Here is a 20265-nt window from a genome sequence, read left to right as displayed (position 1 = left end):
AAAATTTGTCGATAACACAAAAACGAAAGCTTTTGCTCTTTATGCTGAATGAGCGTGACGTAAAAGTAGGGCTGGCTGTCTGCGGGACTTGTTTAGCCGGTACGTAATACTCACTGAAGCCTGGCCTATATTGGATGAGATGGCTGTGGGGCAACAAATCCCCGCAGACCTTCACTGCATTATCCAACTTTTCTGGACCCATGCCTCAGCCGTGAGTGAATTAGCTACAGCAATTGAGTTATTGCTGCCTCCAATTTGTACACAGCGTATTGAACGGCTGTTGCAGCCATGTCCTCGTTGCTTGTCGAGCATTCTTCCTTGGGCCAACTGGGCACGGACGCCGCCGAAAAATGCTCATTTCTCGAGGCACGGTTCGGGCGGCAGAATATTTCACAACCGCGTGCATATTTTCGCGCCGCAAGAATAACACGGTGTTTTTTCTGGCTGCACCGCGGCGGCTACGGTTACGGCCGTTTCTCGGCGGTGTCACGTGAATGACAAATGAAAAGGCTAAAAAGGCTCTACGGGAGAGAAAGAAAAAAAAAAAAAAGGAAAAGAAAAAGAAAATATCACTTTTTGATAATCGCCCCCCGCGCTCGATAATAATTCTTGACCTTGACAGGATTAATACAAACCGAAAAGGACGAGGAAAAAGGTTGTTTTCACGTCGATGTCGACTTGTTTCTCCCCGACACAGCGGAGATACATGGTTTCCCTTGCGCACTTTAGACAAAGGTCGTGATCCCCTTTGCCGAGGACCTTAAATGTAAGCACTGATTCTATTTACCTCATTGGGGGCCTCGAACAGGCATAAATATTTGCACACCACTAAACTGGTGACTCATGACATTTTGAAAGGGGTTTAATGTGCAACCCTCCTGTACACTAAACACGAGTTAAAAGGGTGAGCGCACCCCCGCCTCGCTCCATTATTCGCGTTGGAATACACAACAGGTGGGTAGCTAGGGCGGATCGGGGGGGGAAAAAAAAAAAAAATCCCTGTGAGGTGTAACCGCAGCAGCCGCCGCCGCCGCCGCCGCTGAAAGAAAGAAGAACAGGAATCAAATGCTCTCGAGGAATTAACAGCAGATGGGGGGAAAAAAAAAAATAAACAGCATATTGGACATCATCATAAATACAGATATCCTAGAGGGAAGGTTGAATTATGCTGGATTAAGAATATCTGAAAGAAGGCGGTGTCGCTTGTGAACATTCACAGGGGAAATGAAGTATTAATGATAACTCACTGGCAGGAGATCTTATTTACACCATGTATGAAGTAACAGTCGCCGCCGTTCACACAGTAGGCCTTCTCTGTGTCGTTGCATCTTCTGGCATGGCCTGAGCCTGGAGATGGCGTTGTGATAACTAAAGAGGACAAGAGAGAACACACATGCGCGGCGGTTAAAGTTTCCCATTCAGCTTTTCGGTCCGAAAACTTTCCCAACGGCCCCGCCGGATGAAGCAACGAAAAAGCCGAGTCAAACTCGGGGCAAGTCATGAAGGGTAAGTTACAACATAGAGTTATCGCCGCAGTGACAATTAACCCGCTTCATACACTTGTATTTCGTCGAGAACTCTTAGTTCTCCATCGAACGCGATTGTGTCTCTAAGCAGTGTTGACACAATCGCAAGAAGCTCTATGAGCAAAGATAAATATTTCCCTGACACGGCGTAGGAGTTGTTTACGGGCCGACCGAGATTCTTGGAAAGGCCCTAAATGTTATGTATCTGCTCTTAATCCCCCTCGCTGAATAGGTATAATATGTTTAGGATGAAGTCTGCTTATCGGGACCTTTGAAGGGAGGCCGAGCGCTGAGCCAGGTGAACGACGGCAGGATCGGGCTTGAGAAGGGAGGGGCTCGCGTTGCATTTGAGACGTCGACGCCTAAACGCAACGGTTTACCTGCCGTCAAACGCCGTGAGCATCATGGCGGAATGTGACAGTTTGTTAGTTGTGATACATGATTTCCAGTTGGGAGACCTCGGAAAATACAATTAATCAACCTCCGCAGCCGAAAGGTTGCGCTCGGATTTTCGTCCACCGCTTCTGACATATAATAGGCCTTCTGCCAAAAAGACAAGATGCCGCAACTCCCACTTTTCTGTTCAGGTGAAGGAGCCCCGCTAAAGGCACATTTCAGGTTCAGCCTTTATCGCCACGTAACATCCTGGTTGTGACACACTCAAGAACGCAATAAAACAATATCATTCAACCTAAAAGAGACCGCTGTCGTAGTGTGACATAATCACAATTTCCGTTGCGGTTTTAGGCAACATTTGATCGGGAAACTATTTAGTGCGTTTATTTGGGCGGTCCTCGGTAACTCGAGATGTCGCGTCAACAACGGCTCAAATCAAACCTCCACCCAGCGAGGTATGCTGATAGGAGCGGCGAGATAAAAAAACCAGATATCGCAGTGTTGTTTTGTCAGAGGTCCCCTTATCCTCAAAGATGTTCATACAAAAACAGGAAAAGAAAGCACATTTTTCAAATCGAAAAGCTCGCAGTCCGGCGGTTAATCACAACTACCTCGTAGCCACACCTGACCTCTACTCCTCCCGCTAAAAACGCCTCGTAAAAAAAGATCAGACGAAGCCGTCGGGAAGAAGGAATCTTCGAGAAAAAAAAAAAAAAAAAAAAAACAGACCCACCAAGACTCGAAATAGAAACCTTGTGCCGCCTTCAAACTGCAAAAAGAGGCAAAACACGGAGGTAGCGAAACAAACTGCGCGACTTCCGGTTTCTATCTGGGACGGCGGCGTTGCGTGGAGGGAACGGAGGGGAAAAGGTTCTGGACAGATCATCAGTCCTCCACGGAGGCCGACACGCAGACGTATACACTCGCACATAATCTCCTCCAGCCCACCTGGCTTACATGTGGGCGGACTGTGGGTGAAAACCAGACGACCCGGAAAAAACCCACACAGGGAGACGGAGAACATGTAAACTTCACACAGAAAGGATCAAGGCTGATATTTGAACCCCGGTCATGTTCTGCTGTCAAAGTTTATTTGGCTACATGTCAGAAGAAATCCATTTGAGTGGACTCACTTCTCTCCTCGCTGGTCATCGGTTTCAGCAAGAAAAGCCAAATTTGACTATTTAGGACCTCTGGAGAATAAGACACTCGGTTATTCGCCACATGTTATCGCATCCCCAACGGATTAGTGATACCCGGACCTTCAAACAAGGTAAATAGACAAACAGCACATGATATATTGACGGTGGTCTTTGACCTTTTGAATATTTTCTGATATGGAAACAAGCGCCTTTTGTCCGTTCTCACATCCCATGCTCGATCTGAACGTGATCCGTGCTTGTTTTAACCGGATTCCACAAGGAGGGATTATAATCGTTAAGGTCGGGAGAAACAGCATCGCTGTCCAGTCCCTACGTCGGGAGTCCAAGTCGAGTTTCGACTCCCCGGTGCTCATAAGTCACCGCGGAAGAATTCCGAGCTGAGTCCAGTCCAGTTCCAGGCTTGTGCCATTGGGCCGACGAACACGTGCTACGAAAGAAAAAGTGGGTCGAGCCAAGCCGAACGTCTTCGACATTAACCCAGTTCTGTGGCCGCCCTCCAGATCTTCCTGCCTGGACGGGTACCAACCGAGGACGGAAAAAAAGAGCCCCAAAGACGACTCTCCGCTCGGACCGCCGGCCGAGTCGCGGTCGGCGAAGCCGCCGGATCCCTACATGTTGAGCGGCCGCTCGTACCGAGAGACGGGTAACAGCAACATGATTGATTATAAGCGCAAAGGAGGACCAGGCGATCATCTGGCTGAGAGGAGGCCACGTTTATGCTGATCAGTACAAAAATAGTGAGGAATTAATTCCGGGCTAAACCGCCGAGGGTCCATTCGATGAAATATGCAGGCTCGCTGCTTTAAACCAGCTTGTAACTTTCTCCAAATGTGGAAATGGCGGCGTTTTAAAGTCTGGCATTAATAAACAGAGCCAGCTTGTCAACATGGGTGGGCCCTCCTTCTCACATGAGTCTGGCAACCCCGGGAGAATTTGGCTGAAATATAGGAGCTCGTGTTTTCATGGCGCTCAGGAATAAGACGTTTGAAAATGTCCAGTCGCACACCCTATGCCAATTCTCCTGGTAAATACCGACTAATGCCAGATAAGGGGTACGTTATCAGAGAATAACGGACGAGATTCTTCCCCGAAGCACCCGTAGCAAAGGGAAGAATAACAATGCACGCTATCCAGCTATACTCTGGTGCCTAAATAAAATTTCATGGAAGAAATAACAACCTGCGTTTGTTTATCCGCCGAGGCCCGAAACTGACGTAAGGCAGTGGCTTCCAGTATGCGCGGCGAACTGGAGGTCATTGGCGCCGAGGAACGCACGCAGCCTCGTGCAGTCATGTGATGTTCGGAAGATAACGGCCGGAGAGGAGCCCTCGGTGTCGCTAATAGCGCGCAAAGACGGCTTTTAGGGAGTTCTCCGTGGCGTAAATGTCTTTGTCTTCACTCCGGTGTTGCCAAAGCTCAAAGTCACTTTAAGGAACTGGCGTTCATTGTTATGAATGGATGGCAGACAAAACATGCAGGAAAAGGAGGACGAGATCGTCTTACTTTGTTCTCTAATGGGGGGGCGTATCAATTTAGAATTATGATCATTTAAGGGCCAGAATCAGAAAAATCTTGATTTGTCCCTGAGCAAGAATTGGGGGGCACATGGTGTAGCAGCATCAAAATGTGAACATCAAAAAGAACATTTAAAAAAGAAAAAAAAAATGAAAAAAAAATAATATATATATATATATATATATATATATATATATATGTATATATATATATATACATACTAAAAACATAAGTGAATTAAAAACAATACAAAAAATGAATAAATAAAAAAAATCAATCCATACATATATGTATATTTAACTATATATAGATATATATATATACATATATACGTACATATATATACATATATACATACATATATGTGTGTGTGTGTGTGTATATATATACGTGTGTAATATATATATATATATATATATATATATATATATATATATATATATATATATATGAATAATTAATGAATCATTTTTTTAACCGTATCAAAATGTCTGGATATCAGGATTCAGTGAACACCCCGGAGCCAATCAGAACAAAGCACTCACCAAGATCGCAGTTTTAACTTACTCCAACAACTGAAATATAGGCAGGAAGGGCCTCATGAGAAAAATGACAATATTCCCATTAAAAAAAGATAAATAAATAAATAAATCAAGACCATTTGAACAAATTGAATAATAATCCCTTGTGGATCATTGCACGTACAGCGAGAAAGGAGCGAATACATATGTAACACCTCTTTCAATCGTAGTTTATCAGCAACAAATAATTCAAGGCGTCAGTCATTGTCTCCGCTGAGCAATCGGGGCCGAGGGCAAATCGATCACGTCCTAAACATTCACGCGCGTTCTCGTTCAAACGAAGGCGAGCCGGCCCACGCACGGATTACAACGTCATTTGCAAGACCTTCGCGGGAACCGACCGAGCGTGTTCAAAATCCGGCCGAGCTCTCGCAGGTGGGGAGCGTGCACATTTCTCTTCAACAGACAAGGTTCATTTGCCCCTCTGACAACAAACACCGCCTGGTGGTATTCAAAAATATCTAGGAGGAGCGGAAACACATTATTTTAGACATTACTCCAGCTTTGAAAGGACTAAGAAGGATGAGGCTTCTTCCGCGCACTCCAAGGGAAATCTCAGATTCTTGTGAAGACGGGGCATTGCTCAGAGAAGAGTCGGCGACAGTGCAAACAACTTCAGACAGGCCGTCGTCAGAAGTAACACCGCCAGATAGGCTGATAAATGGAAGCGCCCACCACATCCTATATCAACGTGTACGTGTCAGTCACGTCGGCCCACAGCCGTGACAAAATATGGCATTTAATCAAATGATGTCTATATATAGAGATATACGAGTGGGTGTAATAAAACAACCTCCAACTTGGTGGCAGGAGATGTTTGAATTTATGTTTTATTTCCGTATTTTCACTATTTATTTATTGTCGCTGTTTTTTTTTTTTGTTTTTTTTTTCCCGTTCTATCTATCGAGCTACATTTTTTGTGTTTTTATTTATTTATCTTTCGCTGTTGCTCTTTTCCAAGTTTTATTTATATATCTACTCGTTTTTTTTTCTCATTTTTATTTTATCTTGGGGTTTGATTTTTTTTTTTTTTTTCCCTTTTGAACATGCGCGGTGCCGCGGAACAGATTTCGCATTAGAAGTTACCTGACCCTCGCAGATTAAAAATGCAACCTGCATATTTGTGACACGATCCCTCGTCCTATCACGCAGTGAAGAAGAAAATAATCCTCCACATTCGCACAGTATATTTGTTTTAGATATTCCCAGCTCTCTTCAGAAACGTAATTGTGTTGTTTTTAGGCTTTCAACCCCATAATAAAATTGCTTTTTTTTTTACAAATATAGACTCTAAAACTCATAATCGGGGTTCTCTTGTTACAAGGTCGCCTATAGTTTCGTGATGTATTCTATACCAGCAAACATAATTTCAAGTTTCAATTCAATTCTGATACAATTGGAATGATTCACTTTTTACAAAAAAAGACACTTCCTGCACTTCAAAAGCAATATTAAAATGTTTTTTTTTTTTCTTAGTTTTTTTTTTAAGTCACATGAAATTATAGTAACAGTACTAAATAAATGTTGTCACTGTAAAATTTATACTTCCTGCACTTCAAAAACAATATTAAATTTTTTTCTTTCTTAAAGTCACATGAAATTATAGTAACAGTACTGAATAAATGTTGTCACTGTAAAATTTATACTTCCTGCACTTCAAAAACAATATTAAAATGTTTTGGGTTTTTTTTTTTCAAGTCACATGAAATTATAGGAACAGTACTGAATAAATGTTGTCACTATAAAAATACGGTTTGCGCAGAAGGCCGCGCATTACACGGTCTACCTGATATGTTTTGGGTTAAAACATATTTGGTTAAAACATATTTGTGTTGTTTTCTCAACAATTGTTTACTCCACGCTGTGACTTGTTCGTCACGCGTGGGCGGAAAAAAAAAGCGCATGGCGACAGGTATGCCGTCTCTGGAGCTCCAAGAAAAACTACAATCCTAACAAGATATTACTGGTAGTCGTTTTCTTTTCCTGCAGACCCGGAGCCTGTGGGGAAACAAGGGAAATGTTTTCTTTCCAAAGCCGAACCGCTGTTTGTTCAGACCGCAGCACTTGTTTACTTTAGATTAAAACTAATGACAAGGCATAAAAATTTACTGTCATGCATACGCAAAAAAGGGGAGCACCTCATTTGGGGCCGAAAAATGGAGATAATGTTCCGCGTGGGTGAAAGATCTCTGCCGTCCAGATAACTTTTGAATCAACACGGCGGGAACCGCGGCGCGGTCAGGTCAGCGTTTGTTACGATTTGCAAAACGACGAGCGCGCTTCCACCGGCTCGGGTCTTTTGAAGACGTCCTGTACAAAACAAGAGCGGGCTCTTTATCAACTCTCAATAACAGACTCTTCCTTCCTGCAATACTAACAAGTACGTCTTTGTAAAGCACGAGTCAGAAAATATACATTTATCAAAGGTTTAGGTGACGACCAGTCACCATTTTGTCCGTTTGAGAAAACACCGTATTCTGCTATTCCTTAAATTCGTGACGTGGTTCTTGGATTTTTTCGTTGAAAACTAAAGCGAGCTAAAGGGCGTGGAGTTATCTAACATCCAGCGGGTCGGCTGTGAACAGACCACAGCGGTTTCTGTTGACAGTTGTTGTAATACCATGTGCAGTGAAAGCTGTACATGTTCATCACGGCCATGCAGAGCAGCTGTGGGGGTTTTCCAGCGCAGGAGGTTTTGCAGGAGTCTATTAAAAAAAAAAAAAAGCCATGACAGAAAGTACATGTCATGTATCAGTAACATATGTCAATGCTGTAACACTAACAACTTTTTCTTTTTTTTTTTAATAAAGTTGGACAAAGCACCTCACAAAACAATCAAGGCACATATTCCGTCACTCGACGGCTGACTTTTTAGCCGCTCCGCTGTGTCCTGTCAGCCGAAGGCTTATTTTCTTTCCCGTTTGAAGTGATAATTAACAAAAAGGACGGTGGCGGCCTACGATACCAGCCAAAATAGCCCTTTCCTATTTTAGAAACGTAGAGTTTGGTGCGAGTCGTCGCGTTTTTTTTGCTGTTCCGACAACAGCATCCTCGATATGTTTATCTTCTCGAGCAAAAAGCGCGCGGCCGAAATGGAAGATGTTAAAAGACCTCCGTCCGAGGGGAGATTTGTTTTCTCTCCCGACGATGCGAACGCCGCATATTAGCGTGAGTCGTATGCCGGCGTGACCAAAAAGTCAATTTATTCAAATCCTCACATGGATAATTCATAGATATTTGAATGTGAATGGCCGGGGCCATTTGTTTTGCCGGCATATTTCTCCATCGCCATATGTTGCCGTCCCTCCTCCGTCGATCCCCTCGCTTATACTCGGGACCAGAGTTCAGGTGTATTCGTTACAGTCGAGTCCGGACGAAAGAACACGGGTTTCCTTTGACCAGAGGAGGGGATCGGCCGCTCTGCCAAACGGAGTTAGCGGCAAAGTTCCTTTTATCTGCGCTTATTTCACCCAGGTTTGCTCGGTTTTTAACCTAGGGGTTTCACCTTTCCGCGGTCCCGTAGCCCAGGGGCCGGATCGGAGTCGGAGCTGAGGAGAGGTTTCCTCTGGGTTACTTAGAGCCACAGTGTTTAGCCATCAGCCCCTTACCGCTGACTTTGATTAATCCTTCATGGCCCAAGAACTGAGAAGAAAAGCTGGGGGTGAAAGCGGGACCATCTGGAAACCTTCATAAACATGCCTGTCTTTCCACGCTCTCCAAAGGATTCTAGGAAAATCGTAAAAATGAAAAGAGAGGTCCCCGTTGCACAGTTTTTTTTTCCTCTTGAGGCGCCCCGCGCATATGCGGCGAGCAGAGCGGCGCTCGGGCTCAATCCCGGCGCGGCGCGGCACCTCGCTATTCCGCTCGAAACCGTGAATTGTGTAATGAAAACATTTTCAATTGGACTGTATGGCGCGGTTATACACATGTCCACTTAATTTATGAAAAATGTTTATAATTTACTGCAGCTTGGCCGGAGATCATTCACTTATGTAGTGCAATTGAGCAGGGAGCCATCTCACAACACAAGACAGAACCTGATTCTGTGCAGCGACGGAGCCAAAGCAGTTATTCAACCACCGGTGGATCGGTTCCATCTGGACTTTGTTAGGGCTCGGGGTTTTCATTTTCAAAAGCAATGTTATCAGGATAGAAAGTATAAATTATGCACCTATTTGGGAGTATGTTGGTGAGCGAGAACAGTGGGCAGAACACGTCCCGCTGACATGCCTGCAGTGAGGCGGCGTAAACAGACATCCCAAGACTCTCGGCGCTGCTAAACGGCTTTCGCGATATTAAAGATTAAAAACAGAAAAGAAAAAAAAAAAAAAAAAAACAAAACGGTACGCGCGCGTCAGCTTCGGAGTCGTAACGATGGATTTTTATTCTTTTCTGATTCATAAACGAGGCGAATCTCACATCGCGATTTTTCGACGCTACAGGCGACCGAAGAAATCGGTCGATCGAGAACATCGGCGGCGGGTTTAAACACAAGTGAGTGTTTCTAAACACACACACACACACACACACACACGCCATTCGGCTCTTATTAATTGAATCATATCAGGTATCACGGATCAAAAAGTAAAAACACAGAAAAACTGACAGAAAAGGCTGACTGGTTTTAAGTAGAGCGCTTATCAAGACGACCCGACATGCAAATATATGCAGAGAAATAAACAAATTCACAAAATAACAGCGAGCGTCCCCCTCCCATTTCTTCTCCTGGCAACAGCAAGAGCCAAGATCCTTCAACGCCCTCCAACAAGCCAGTTAATAAGGATTCAATCTGCACTGGTGTAAATACCCTTGCATCTTTCACAAAATCTATACATTTGTAAAGCATACGAGGTACAAATGGTATATTTATTTATTCTTTACATTGGGGAAACGCGCGATTGGTTATTGAGCAGGCCGAGCCAAGAAAAACAAACGTCTCGACCTTATTTGTGGATGTATATTAAAGGGTAACCGCAACTTTTCACGTTTGGACGGGCTGTTTGACTTTCACTAATTGAATAATGGCTCTCAAAATAAGCCTTGGATTTTCACGAGCACTTGAGGGAAGACCGGCGGAGTGAAAACAAAAAACAAAAAAAAAAAACCAAAAGGTGGGGAGAGATAGATTCGCGATTAAGTCATAGAGGATTGCCGAGACAGGTGGAAAGTTTTCCAGCGAGTCAAAACCAACAAAACAAGCACGCACCCACTTCTACAAATAAACAGACACACCCGATAGATGCCGATACCCTGGATTTGCTCTTCGGGGATTCTCACTTTAAAATTAGCGAGCGCCACTTCACATCGAGAGGAATTCGATCATTGTCGGGTCGGTCAACAAGGGAAGCCGTCGCGTGTTTAAGGGGACTTAAAAGTTGTTTTTGTTTTTGGTTTTTTGTTAAGCGTAATATTCGAGGCCGGGAACGAAGCAGGAATGTTCAGAAATGAACTGCAGCCTGCTGGGAGCATTAATCTACCGCCCACTCCTCAGCCACGCTGCCACTACCACAGCCGGCGTGTCTTCTTTTATATTCCTGACTCCTATTGCCATTTTTCACTCACATAGCTGATATGCCTGGTCTTGCCTGCCTCAGTCATCTCAGCACCGGGGCGAAATCAAAGAGGAGCTCAATGTGGGATTGCACAACAGCTGCTCGCACACTGCAAAGAAGCAGAGTGCGTTGAGGAAGGGCAGGGTTTCGGTACGGGCGCTGGAGCGGCTGCTGGTATGGCCGCTGGCAGGCGCGGGAATATACGCAGTTGGCAACACTGTGACACATGGTGTATTCCGCAGCGTTGCCTCAGACGGGGCTGTTCCCTGACTCAGAGCGGTGTTAGCGCCGCTGTTGCTCCCGACGCTTGGAGACCGACGCTTTCATTTCCCCCACCGCTCTGGCTGGGGGAGGAAAAAAAAACAACAACTGTTGTTTACGAATTCGAGCTCGCGCCTTCCTCTGCCGGGGGGACGGCGAAGCACCACGAGCCCAGATAGCGAGGCGAGGTTTGGATGGAGATGCGCGTGGATAGCCTTGTCTGAATTAAGGCAACCACAAGTAGCACGATAGCGATCTTTAAAAGAACCGTTGGACTTTGTTGGTGCAAAAAAAAAACCCCGGCTAACTTGGCTAGCTAGATGTCGTGGGTCCTCTGGACTTTCAGAGGTCGATGGTTCCGATGACGATTGTTACGACACCTCTCGGGATCGGGAATCCATCAGGGGGACGGCGCGCGGTGATCGGCTTGGAGATAAAGTCAGACCACCTCGGTCTGGGAAGATCTAGGGAAGATCTGGGTGGAAGGACGCGGAGGCTGGAACTGACAAGAGGGAGGCCGAGAAGACGACCGGAGAGGGGATTTATGGATGGTGGGAAAAAGGACTTGAAGTTAGCCGGTGTGAGAGAAGAGGATACAGAGAACGGGGTCGGACGGAGGAAGGTGATTGGCTGCGGCGACCCCTGAAGGGAGTCATGACGCATCCTGCAGATGTTGCGATTGCATATTCACTGTGCAGTCAGCATTTTCTCAATATCAGTCTATAAAAGTCTTTTTGGGCCCGGTGACGGGCGTCGTACTTGCAATCACACTGTTTGGCCCACTGAGAACATTTTCCGTTGACAAACTCTGGCAATGAACGCTTCCCCGCCTCCCTCCTCCGTTGGTTTGACAGCAGAAGTTTGATAAAAACATTTCCCCTCTAAATTCTACAGGTCATGTGCCAGACTTTTAACAAATGCACAGCTTGACAACTTATTTGATATTATTAATCTTCGAACGTAATACGTCAAATTCGTACCATCGCTCTTCTCTTTAGCCATCCGATTGGGCTGTAATCATTTGAAAGGTACTCTATAAACACGGAGATATTACTAAAAATCACGGTGTTGGAACTGTAAATCATAATATGAGGCAACAGGTTTTCTTACAGGTTGTTGACGACACGAGATCTCGGGCCAGATGTTGGAACGCGTGTTCTTCATTGAGCGAGCTGTTTCTCCGATGTTTTGTTTTCTTGTCAAGCCAATAAAAAATTACAATAATAATAACAATAATTTATCCTTTATTAATTCACATGGGGAAAATTCGTTTGCTGCAAAAAAAAAAAAAAAAAAAAAAAAAAAAAACACTTAAAAAGGCATATATGGCCACATTGCAAGAGTTGTCAGAAATGTTTGAAGAGCCTGACACTAAAAACCAGATAATATAATCACTCAGGATCACGTCTTTATTATCCGTCATCTTCAACAGCTGGCTCTTATTTCGGAGGAACCTCGTACCAGAAACAGAAGACGTATACCACCGCTCCTTATTTGGGTCTCGACGGTTAGTGGCCAGCTGCTGGGACTAAAGGTTTTCCCCTCCGCTTTCCCCCGAAAACCCACAAAGCACACGGTCTGCTTATATGCGCTCCTTCACTCATATACACACTCCTCCTACACTCACTGTACATCCTGGAGTCGCTGTTGCGTCGGGCCCTCTGTATACCGACGGCTGAGTTCACTGTGACTTTCTGACTGATTAAAGCGATGTTTACTCCACCCGCGGCGCTCACCTACACATTCAGATGGCCGATGACGTCCGAACGCAGCTTCTGGGAACTCCTTTGGTTACTCACGCAGATATAACCGGGGAAACGACTCGCCCGGCCCGACAGATGGACGATGTATTTGCGGAATCGCCGACAAAAGGAAGCGGGGCGATTGAATAATTCGAGGTTAGGGCGAGAGACAGCTGTGGCGACCCGACTAGACCATTGTGCTCCTCGAGCGTAGGCGATGGTATGGTAAGTATACGTTCCCCCCGCTGCTCAAAGATCACTTTGCAAAGTGCAGCTGCACCCTGGATTGTTTGCGTCCTGTTTGGAAAAATGCAAAAGGGAGGCACTTGTTTGATGTGAGCGAACAAAAGGTTACTTTACTGGAATTCGGATGACCGCATTCTCCGTCCAAACATGCTTTGATGATGCGGCGAATGATTTTTATTTTGGGGGGGGGGGTGCAATATATCTGATTTTTTTTTTAAGCATTAGCAAACAGTTCTTGTTAGTTCTTTGGCAAATTAAAAGAAATTGTTGCAAAGTCACACTCTGCCGGGGTGGTTGGGGGGGGTGGGGGGGGACCACCAAGACAGCTGGGGAGCTGGAAGGGGAATCATTTATCGTGCTATTAAATTAAGTCACAGATAAGTTTTGTCTCTGACCCGGGAAGAGTTAACAAAGTCCAGCACACAGCAGAACCTCATGTCACCTCCTGCTCACATCACTCAGCTTTTCAAGTGTAACAGCTGCTTCCTTCCACACACATTGCAATATCCTCACTCATTCACACTGAGGGCTTAACTGTCCCACATAACAGGGAGATTAGTGGATGCCCTAAGAAGAGAGATGTGTGTTGATTTTCAATAACTTTGCTATTTTTCCAATGATTCGAAACGACGTCCCGACTCAAACCGCGACGCATCGACCGACCGAGTCACGGGAGCGAGCGAAACGGCGCCGACGAAAATCGACTTTTCTTGTGAATCTACATATTTAAGAGCTTTTCTCGAATTCGCAGAATTCTAATGATGGGATTCAACAGCTGTCTCTTATCTAACATATTAGCCCATTCAGAGACAACCACATAATTCAGACTATGCATAGCTCTTGTCAAAAAGCAATGACTTACTGACAGATCGGGGAAATGATTTACGTTTTATGTGTCGACCATATAGCATTACCTGATCTCCAGTCGCAGTACCTTGAGGTTGTCAAAGTTCAGGAACCGCAGAGTAAAAAGGCTCAGATGCTGCGTTCATCTGCAAATTTTTACCCCAAATAAAATCTAAACCGCAAAGCCCCGAGCGCACAAATCACTGTTTGCCGCAGGGAGCCGTTCGACCTGCAGAAGGCATGACAACGGCTGTCCGCGGGCCTTAAACTCCAATGAGGAAAAACGACCCCAAAAAAAGACTTTTTTATGAGGGAACTGATCAGATGGCTCAAAGCTCAAATAAGCATATTATGCACAGAAATAGCATGAGAAACTTGGACGCTCGCTACAAATGCCTGTCAAAACACGAATAGCGCGACACCCTATTTGTTGGCGAAAATATCTTTGCTGGATCTTTTTTTCTACAAGTTATATAACCTGCAGAGCCTCACGGAGATTCCCCTCCAATTATTCTATCAGATTACTGGGCGGCGAATCGCAAAATACCTCTTGTTCTGTAACATTCTGTAATCTGGCAGTCCGAGCGGGGGGTTGCATGTTACGCGCCGAGCGCACGTAACCCCCCATTTCATTTCCAGATGGGTCAACGATACTTCAAGAATGCATGACGTTGGCTTGCGTTAGCGCGGGCGTTCTTGCGCTCGTGACACAAACTCCGGAAGTTCCCGACGTGTGAGTCGCAGCCACAAATAAAGAGAGGCACTAACAAATGACAAACAAACGCGGCGAAGTAAGTGCTACCCTCGCGGCTGCCTCGGAAACAAAATGGACCGCGGGCGAGCTGCGTCATCCCGACGTGGGCACGCATGAGCTGTCAACATGTAGGACGGCGATCGCGTCTCATCAGATGGCACCAAAACAGTCGCGATATCTCTAATTCTTTAAAAAATTCTCAATCAATTGTAAGCAGCTACAATTGTCATTGTGTAAATATTGAACCTTTGATATTTACTTGATTTTTCCACCGTATAATTGCGAGAAATATAACCGATGAGTAAGATAGAAAAAAAAAAATCGTCGACGTTGACCCCGAAGGTGATGGTGGTATATAAATCATTTTTGTTTCGTTTTACTGTTCAAGTCGTGTTGTAAAAGCCGACATCCAGTGGAACACGGACCGGCCATCGAGCGAACTCGGAAACTTCTTTTACTGCCTTCGGTTTCTCTCAACTTGACTTCACAACCTCCCGACGTTTTCCTGACACCTGTTTCGCGGCGCGAGCCCTCTACTTTGGGTCGAGGGCCGCTCCTCATACTCGTCGGCGCTCCTGCACTCACCGCCTCTGCAGCCGCCATCCATATTCACAGAACTTGGAATATCGGACGAAAAAGGCTGCTGGAAAACTGCAAAAGAACGATCTGTGTCTGATTTCGTATGTCACACGAACCGTCCCGAAACAATTTAATTACACCTGATTTCGCAACGCATGAGACTTTCGCGATTGACTCCAAACAAAAAAAAACGTCATATTGAAAACACATTACAGCTCAACAGACTTAGTGTCTGTTGGGTAAACAGCAACGCAGACGGAGGAGGTTTTCAGCAGACTGTTTCAAAGTCTCTTCTAAAAGAGCCTGTCAGTCACGTTTGCCGCGATGATGAAGGTAACTCATCCATGGGCACCGATTGGCCGGTCATCTGGGAGATCGGGGAAAAATAAAGGGTAATTACACATAGTAATATCATGTGTCACAAGATGGTTTTCGGCACTTTGGATCGTCAATCACACAAAGGGCAGAATTATGGTACTAATTCAATAATTGTCGTGCGTGTGGAAACACCGCTCCAGTCAAGTGATAGATGATGTGAGAAGCAGGCATGCATGTCGCAAAGGATATTATCTGTTCACGGGAAAAGGCAACAAGTGCCAAATCCAGATTTCTCATATTGATCCCTGGCATGATAACTTTTAGAAATTTGCCTGGCAGCAAAATACTGACGCGTAGCTCAGTACCAGGCAGGGAGTCGGGGTTCTTTTATATATTTTTTTTTCGCTCTGATGTTACAGAAACCTGCCCTGTGGTTTTGCTTTTGCAAGGAGAGCGTACGATGAACGCCCGGGATTAATTTTAATTGGATGTTGACATCATTATAAAGCAAAGCTAAAAACAACAACGCGTCCCGTGCTGTGTTTGATATCAAAACATCCCGCTCGCTCAAATGTCCCAGACTACATGCAGACTTTTTGCGCCGTAAATCCCGTCAGCTGACGAAACCTGAGATACCGGTGCGATCGGAGTCACCTCGGAGGAATGTGCGTCCGGACCCCGGCGCTGAGAGTACGTTTGAAACGGCGTCCATGACTAATGGCGGCTTGATCCGCAGAACCTGACAAGCGGTTTTCCAATGGCTCGCGAATACGGAACCGTCGGCAGATGTGAAGCACGGCCGCTCGCGCTCACGCCAGTCATCGTGACGCCCCGTATCCAGTCGGGAAACATCCTCTTGCATCAACGGAGATGAGTTTATCTTGTTGCTTATTTGGAAAGGGTGAGTAAGTTTTGTTTCGGTGACGCAGACCAGAGAGACCTTGAGGGGCCAACAAAGGAAGTTGTTGTTTATCTCGCTCAAAGTGCTTACTGTAATGTTTCTCTGACGTAAATGTGATGGAACAAACTATCGGGACAACGGGGCCGCGTCTCAGGCGCACACTGCCGCCGCTGCCGCCGCTGCAGAGCAACTCATATTAGTTGGTCCTACCGGCAGTTATTAGGTCATTTTTACTCAGGCATCGGTTTCTTGACAGGGGTCACTGTGCTTGGTTTCAGGATGGTGAGCAAAAACATGTCAAAGTATGTATATTCGCGAGCGTGTGGGTGCGTGCATGTGTGTGTGTTTGTGGTGTGTGGGCCTGCGTGCGTACATGCGTGAAATTGTTGCTGGTGGGCCCCAGCATGACTGCCGAGGTTGGAGCAATCATATGTTCAGCTGTGATTTCCATCAACACATTCCTGGACGCTCACACACTCTCTCAGTGGAACCGTGCACAGCACCCCCCAAGGATGTGACCTGCAGCCTGTAGACACATGGCTGCCTCACAAGCGCTTATCACAACACAGCAGCCTGTAGGATAATGGGAGGCCTTAATCTGAAGCCACGTGGAGCCAAGCAAACCTGACCGGCGTTGCTCCTTCACACTGGCCTTATAGAAAACAGTCAATGATATACTACACCGTTTTGCAGAGGGCCAGCGGGTCTTACCATGCCAGACTGATTACAGGGTAGAGGTCAGACCACATGGACAACAAATGGCCCCCGGTCGTACGGCGGGGGGTTGGGCACCAGGCTGAACCCGCCGGTCTGGGAAAGACGGCGATTGTTACGGGAAGTGCCGGAAGAGGAGCGGGTGACGTTCGAGGAAGCCGGCGGAAGACGAGCGAGCTCGGGAATGGAGCCGGCGAAATGTGAACGGTCACGGGGAGCATCCTTGTGGATACGGAGAAAGATACGACTGTATCCGGAGAAAGAAAAAAAAAAAAAAAAGGCCAAAAGAGAGAAATCCAAATGCAACCGTGGAGACGCAGAAGCTTTAAAACGTGTCTTAAGACTGAAACATTTAACTCAGCAGAACATCCAACCATCTGTGCTGAATGATTATACGGTGACTGGCACTTACTCAGCTGACAGTGTGCCTTTTTCTTCTCCTGGTCAAACAACAAGACATGTAAATTCTCCACAAAGGCCCAATCATTCAATGTTATTGGCAAACCGCATGGCTGGCTTGATGCCACGATGCACTGCATGCTTTAAAACGCATGAGGGGTTCATTTAAGGTTTCCTCTCTCTCTCTTTCTCTCTCTCTCTCTCTCTCTCTCTGGAATATATTGCTTCGCTTTTGTTTTTTTTTTCCCCCACCAAAGGCAATTTGCATACTCCACGTCTTTCAGTTACAGGGGTGCGGCGTTATCTTGCTGCACGAATATCGATACGAGGCGAAGGCAAAAACATGCTCTCGTCGCGTGCTGTCGATGGAGGTTAAAAAGTAAAATGAGATATCAATAGCAGATTAAAGATGTCTCTACCGCCTCCTATTTAATCACACCCCGGGGCTTCCTGTCATAGATATCTGGGAAAACCAACGCTACACACATGAACGCTAACTCAAAACAAAGGTTCCTTTGCCGTCGGAATTGGTTACATTGGATTTTTAGCACCGACAAAAAGACCCTGGGCCGCCTCGCCTCCACTACGCAGGATATGCATTGCACAAACACGACAGGTAATTTGATGAGTACACTGGCACGGTGCATCAGACCGAGGGAGCTGCTTGTGGTGGCCTGAATCCACCATGTGGTGGAGCTGAGTGATGGTATCCCACAGTCTGCCTCCACAGAGCAGACGGCAGGCAGGCACAGCCATGTGCTACGCTGGATCTCACAGTGGGAATCGGAGTTACCGTCTTCTGCGTGAACCCTCGGTTGTGATCAATAATTTGCTCCTTTCTCTCATCCGTTAATCCTTCCATCCGATACGAAAGCCGGGACTTTTGCACGTTTATCGCAGAGAGCGGGGTCGAGCCCCGCTGGCGTGCATGCGGCGTCGTGTTTTTCTCATTTTTTAGATCTGATACGAAGCAGATCGGGTAGATTTTGTGCAGTCCCGCCGACAGCCGGACAACCGACCAAACAACCAACAAACAAACAATGAAAACACAGCCGGCGTGGACAGGACGGGGGGGGGGAACGCTCTCACGCCTTTTGACAAAACGCTAGCGAGCGCTGCCTATATTCTAAATTGGGTGTGAAACTCTCCTCTGCAACACAGCCGGCTCTTGTGTTCCTCCTCTTCATACTTTTCTCACCCTCTCCTTGTCTGGCTGTCTCCTTTCCCTCCTCTGTATCCGCCTCTTGCGCTCTACTGTATGTCTTTGTCTCCTTTTTGTCATGCATTCCCTCGTTTCGAATGTTTCCCCCTTTATCCTCACTCTCTTCTCTTTTCGCTCCCTCCATCCATCTACACGTGCAACCCTCCCCTCGCACTCCCTCCCTAGAAGGCACACATACACAGATAATACTGCGGCTACATGCTGCTCCTGCAACATACTGCAGCATACTCCACTGCAGCCCTTTCACACAATAGCCATATCTCTTATGACCTTAGGATAAAAAGCAGATTATAGTCCGAATAAAAGCTGCAAAACGCAGAAACAAAACGCGCGGCTCCGATCCCGGCCGCTTTCATAAGCGGAGGAAAAACACCGACCGTGGCTAACATTTTCTGCAAATGCAAAATCGGTCCTCCGACATCTTCCGATCTGAGCCTTTCCGTCAGTCATTTTTAACATGACACCGCGCATTGTTTGCAGCCATTTCCTTTTTCGCGACGTGTCTAATCTCAGGGAAGTCCTCCCGCTGCCTATGGACATACCACCCCCGCTTCGCCCCGTCTTGCCTTCTCCCCTGAAGCGTGACTGAACTAGGTGTGCTCTTGTAACACAACGGGACTTTTTCTTTTCTTTTTTTTTTTTTTTTTTTTTTTTTAATATATCAAACGGCAACCAAACACATTTGCGCATACACAAACATAAATACTCGGAGACAGACATCTCGTGATCGAGGTGCCCGATAGGAGGTACAGCGATAGCATTGTCTGAATATCCAGGAGGGATTTCGGCAAAATGCCGACAGAGATAAGGAACACAGGGACCGTACAGTGGCGCATTTGCTTATATGTGGGGTCGAGGCGGCAGGCGCGGATGCGTATTAACATCGCATCCGTTTTTATCCATTAACACCTCGTGTAATAAAGGTCACTGATATAGTGCGCCAGATGTAGGCGTATCATGTTTTAACTCGGAGAAAAAAGTGCACGTCTGATGTCATTGACAGTGTTAGCGGCGATCCTGGCTACTGTGCCGCTAGCTCCACTTGCTCATTTCTTTGTAATATAATATTTACATTTATATTGTTGCATTACCAGTGCTTTTACTAGCCCAGATTATATAGAGTTTCATGGGCTGCTGCTCACATGTTCATAATCCTTCATTAAATGCTCAGGCAAACAGGTGGCACCACCAGGGATTCCCCTGACCTTTGCAGGATGTGCAGCAGGATCCAACCTATATCTCTGCAATTAAAGATCATTGTTTCTCTTTGATTAAAGTTTATCAAATGAATTATTCACACGTGTGAGCGATGCCGGTGTCTGGCTGCGGAACCGATGCGCCGTTGACCCGCTAAATATCGCATGTGCGCGAGTCAAAAGATTTATATTTCTTCACCGCCATAAATCCGAGTGTCACGTCGAGCATTCGCTGTGAGTCACACGATCTACGGGGAATGTGTTGCCTCTTTAAAATACAAGATGGATGACTTATTTTCCGCGCAATTGTGTTCTGCCGATCAACCTTGCTCTGTTTTCTAACACAACACGTCC

General features: G+C 46.0%; 1 protein-coding gene across 4 annotated transcripts in view; it reads right to left on the bottom strand.

Annotated features, from left to right (window-relative positions):
* nrg2a (neuregulin 2a) overlaps window positions 1-20265 on the bottom strand; it is a 68055-nt gene that overhangs the window by 13977 nt on the left and 33813 nt on the right. For all 4 annotated transcript variants that reach the window (XM_086177440.1, XM_086177441.1, XM_086177443.1 and 1 more), the window contains exon 4: window positions 1248-1368. In XM_086177440.1, the coding sequence (XP_086033566.1) occupies window positions 1248-1368 (121 nt within the window). The remainder of the gene's footprint in view (window positions 1-1247; window positions 1369-20265) is intronic.

This window comes from Fistularia commersonii, chromosome 29 (genome assembly GCF_037954325.1).
Source record: "Fistularia commersonii isolate RoL2024-O1a breed Wild chromosome 29, RoL_Fcom_v1.0, whole genome shotgun sequence".
NCBI lineage: Eukaryota > Metazoa > Chordata > Actinopteri > Syngnathiformes > Fistulariidae > Fistularia > Fistularia commersonii.
Note: the sequence above shows the minus strand (reverse complement) of the source record. Positions and strands in the feature narration are given on the sequence as shown.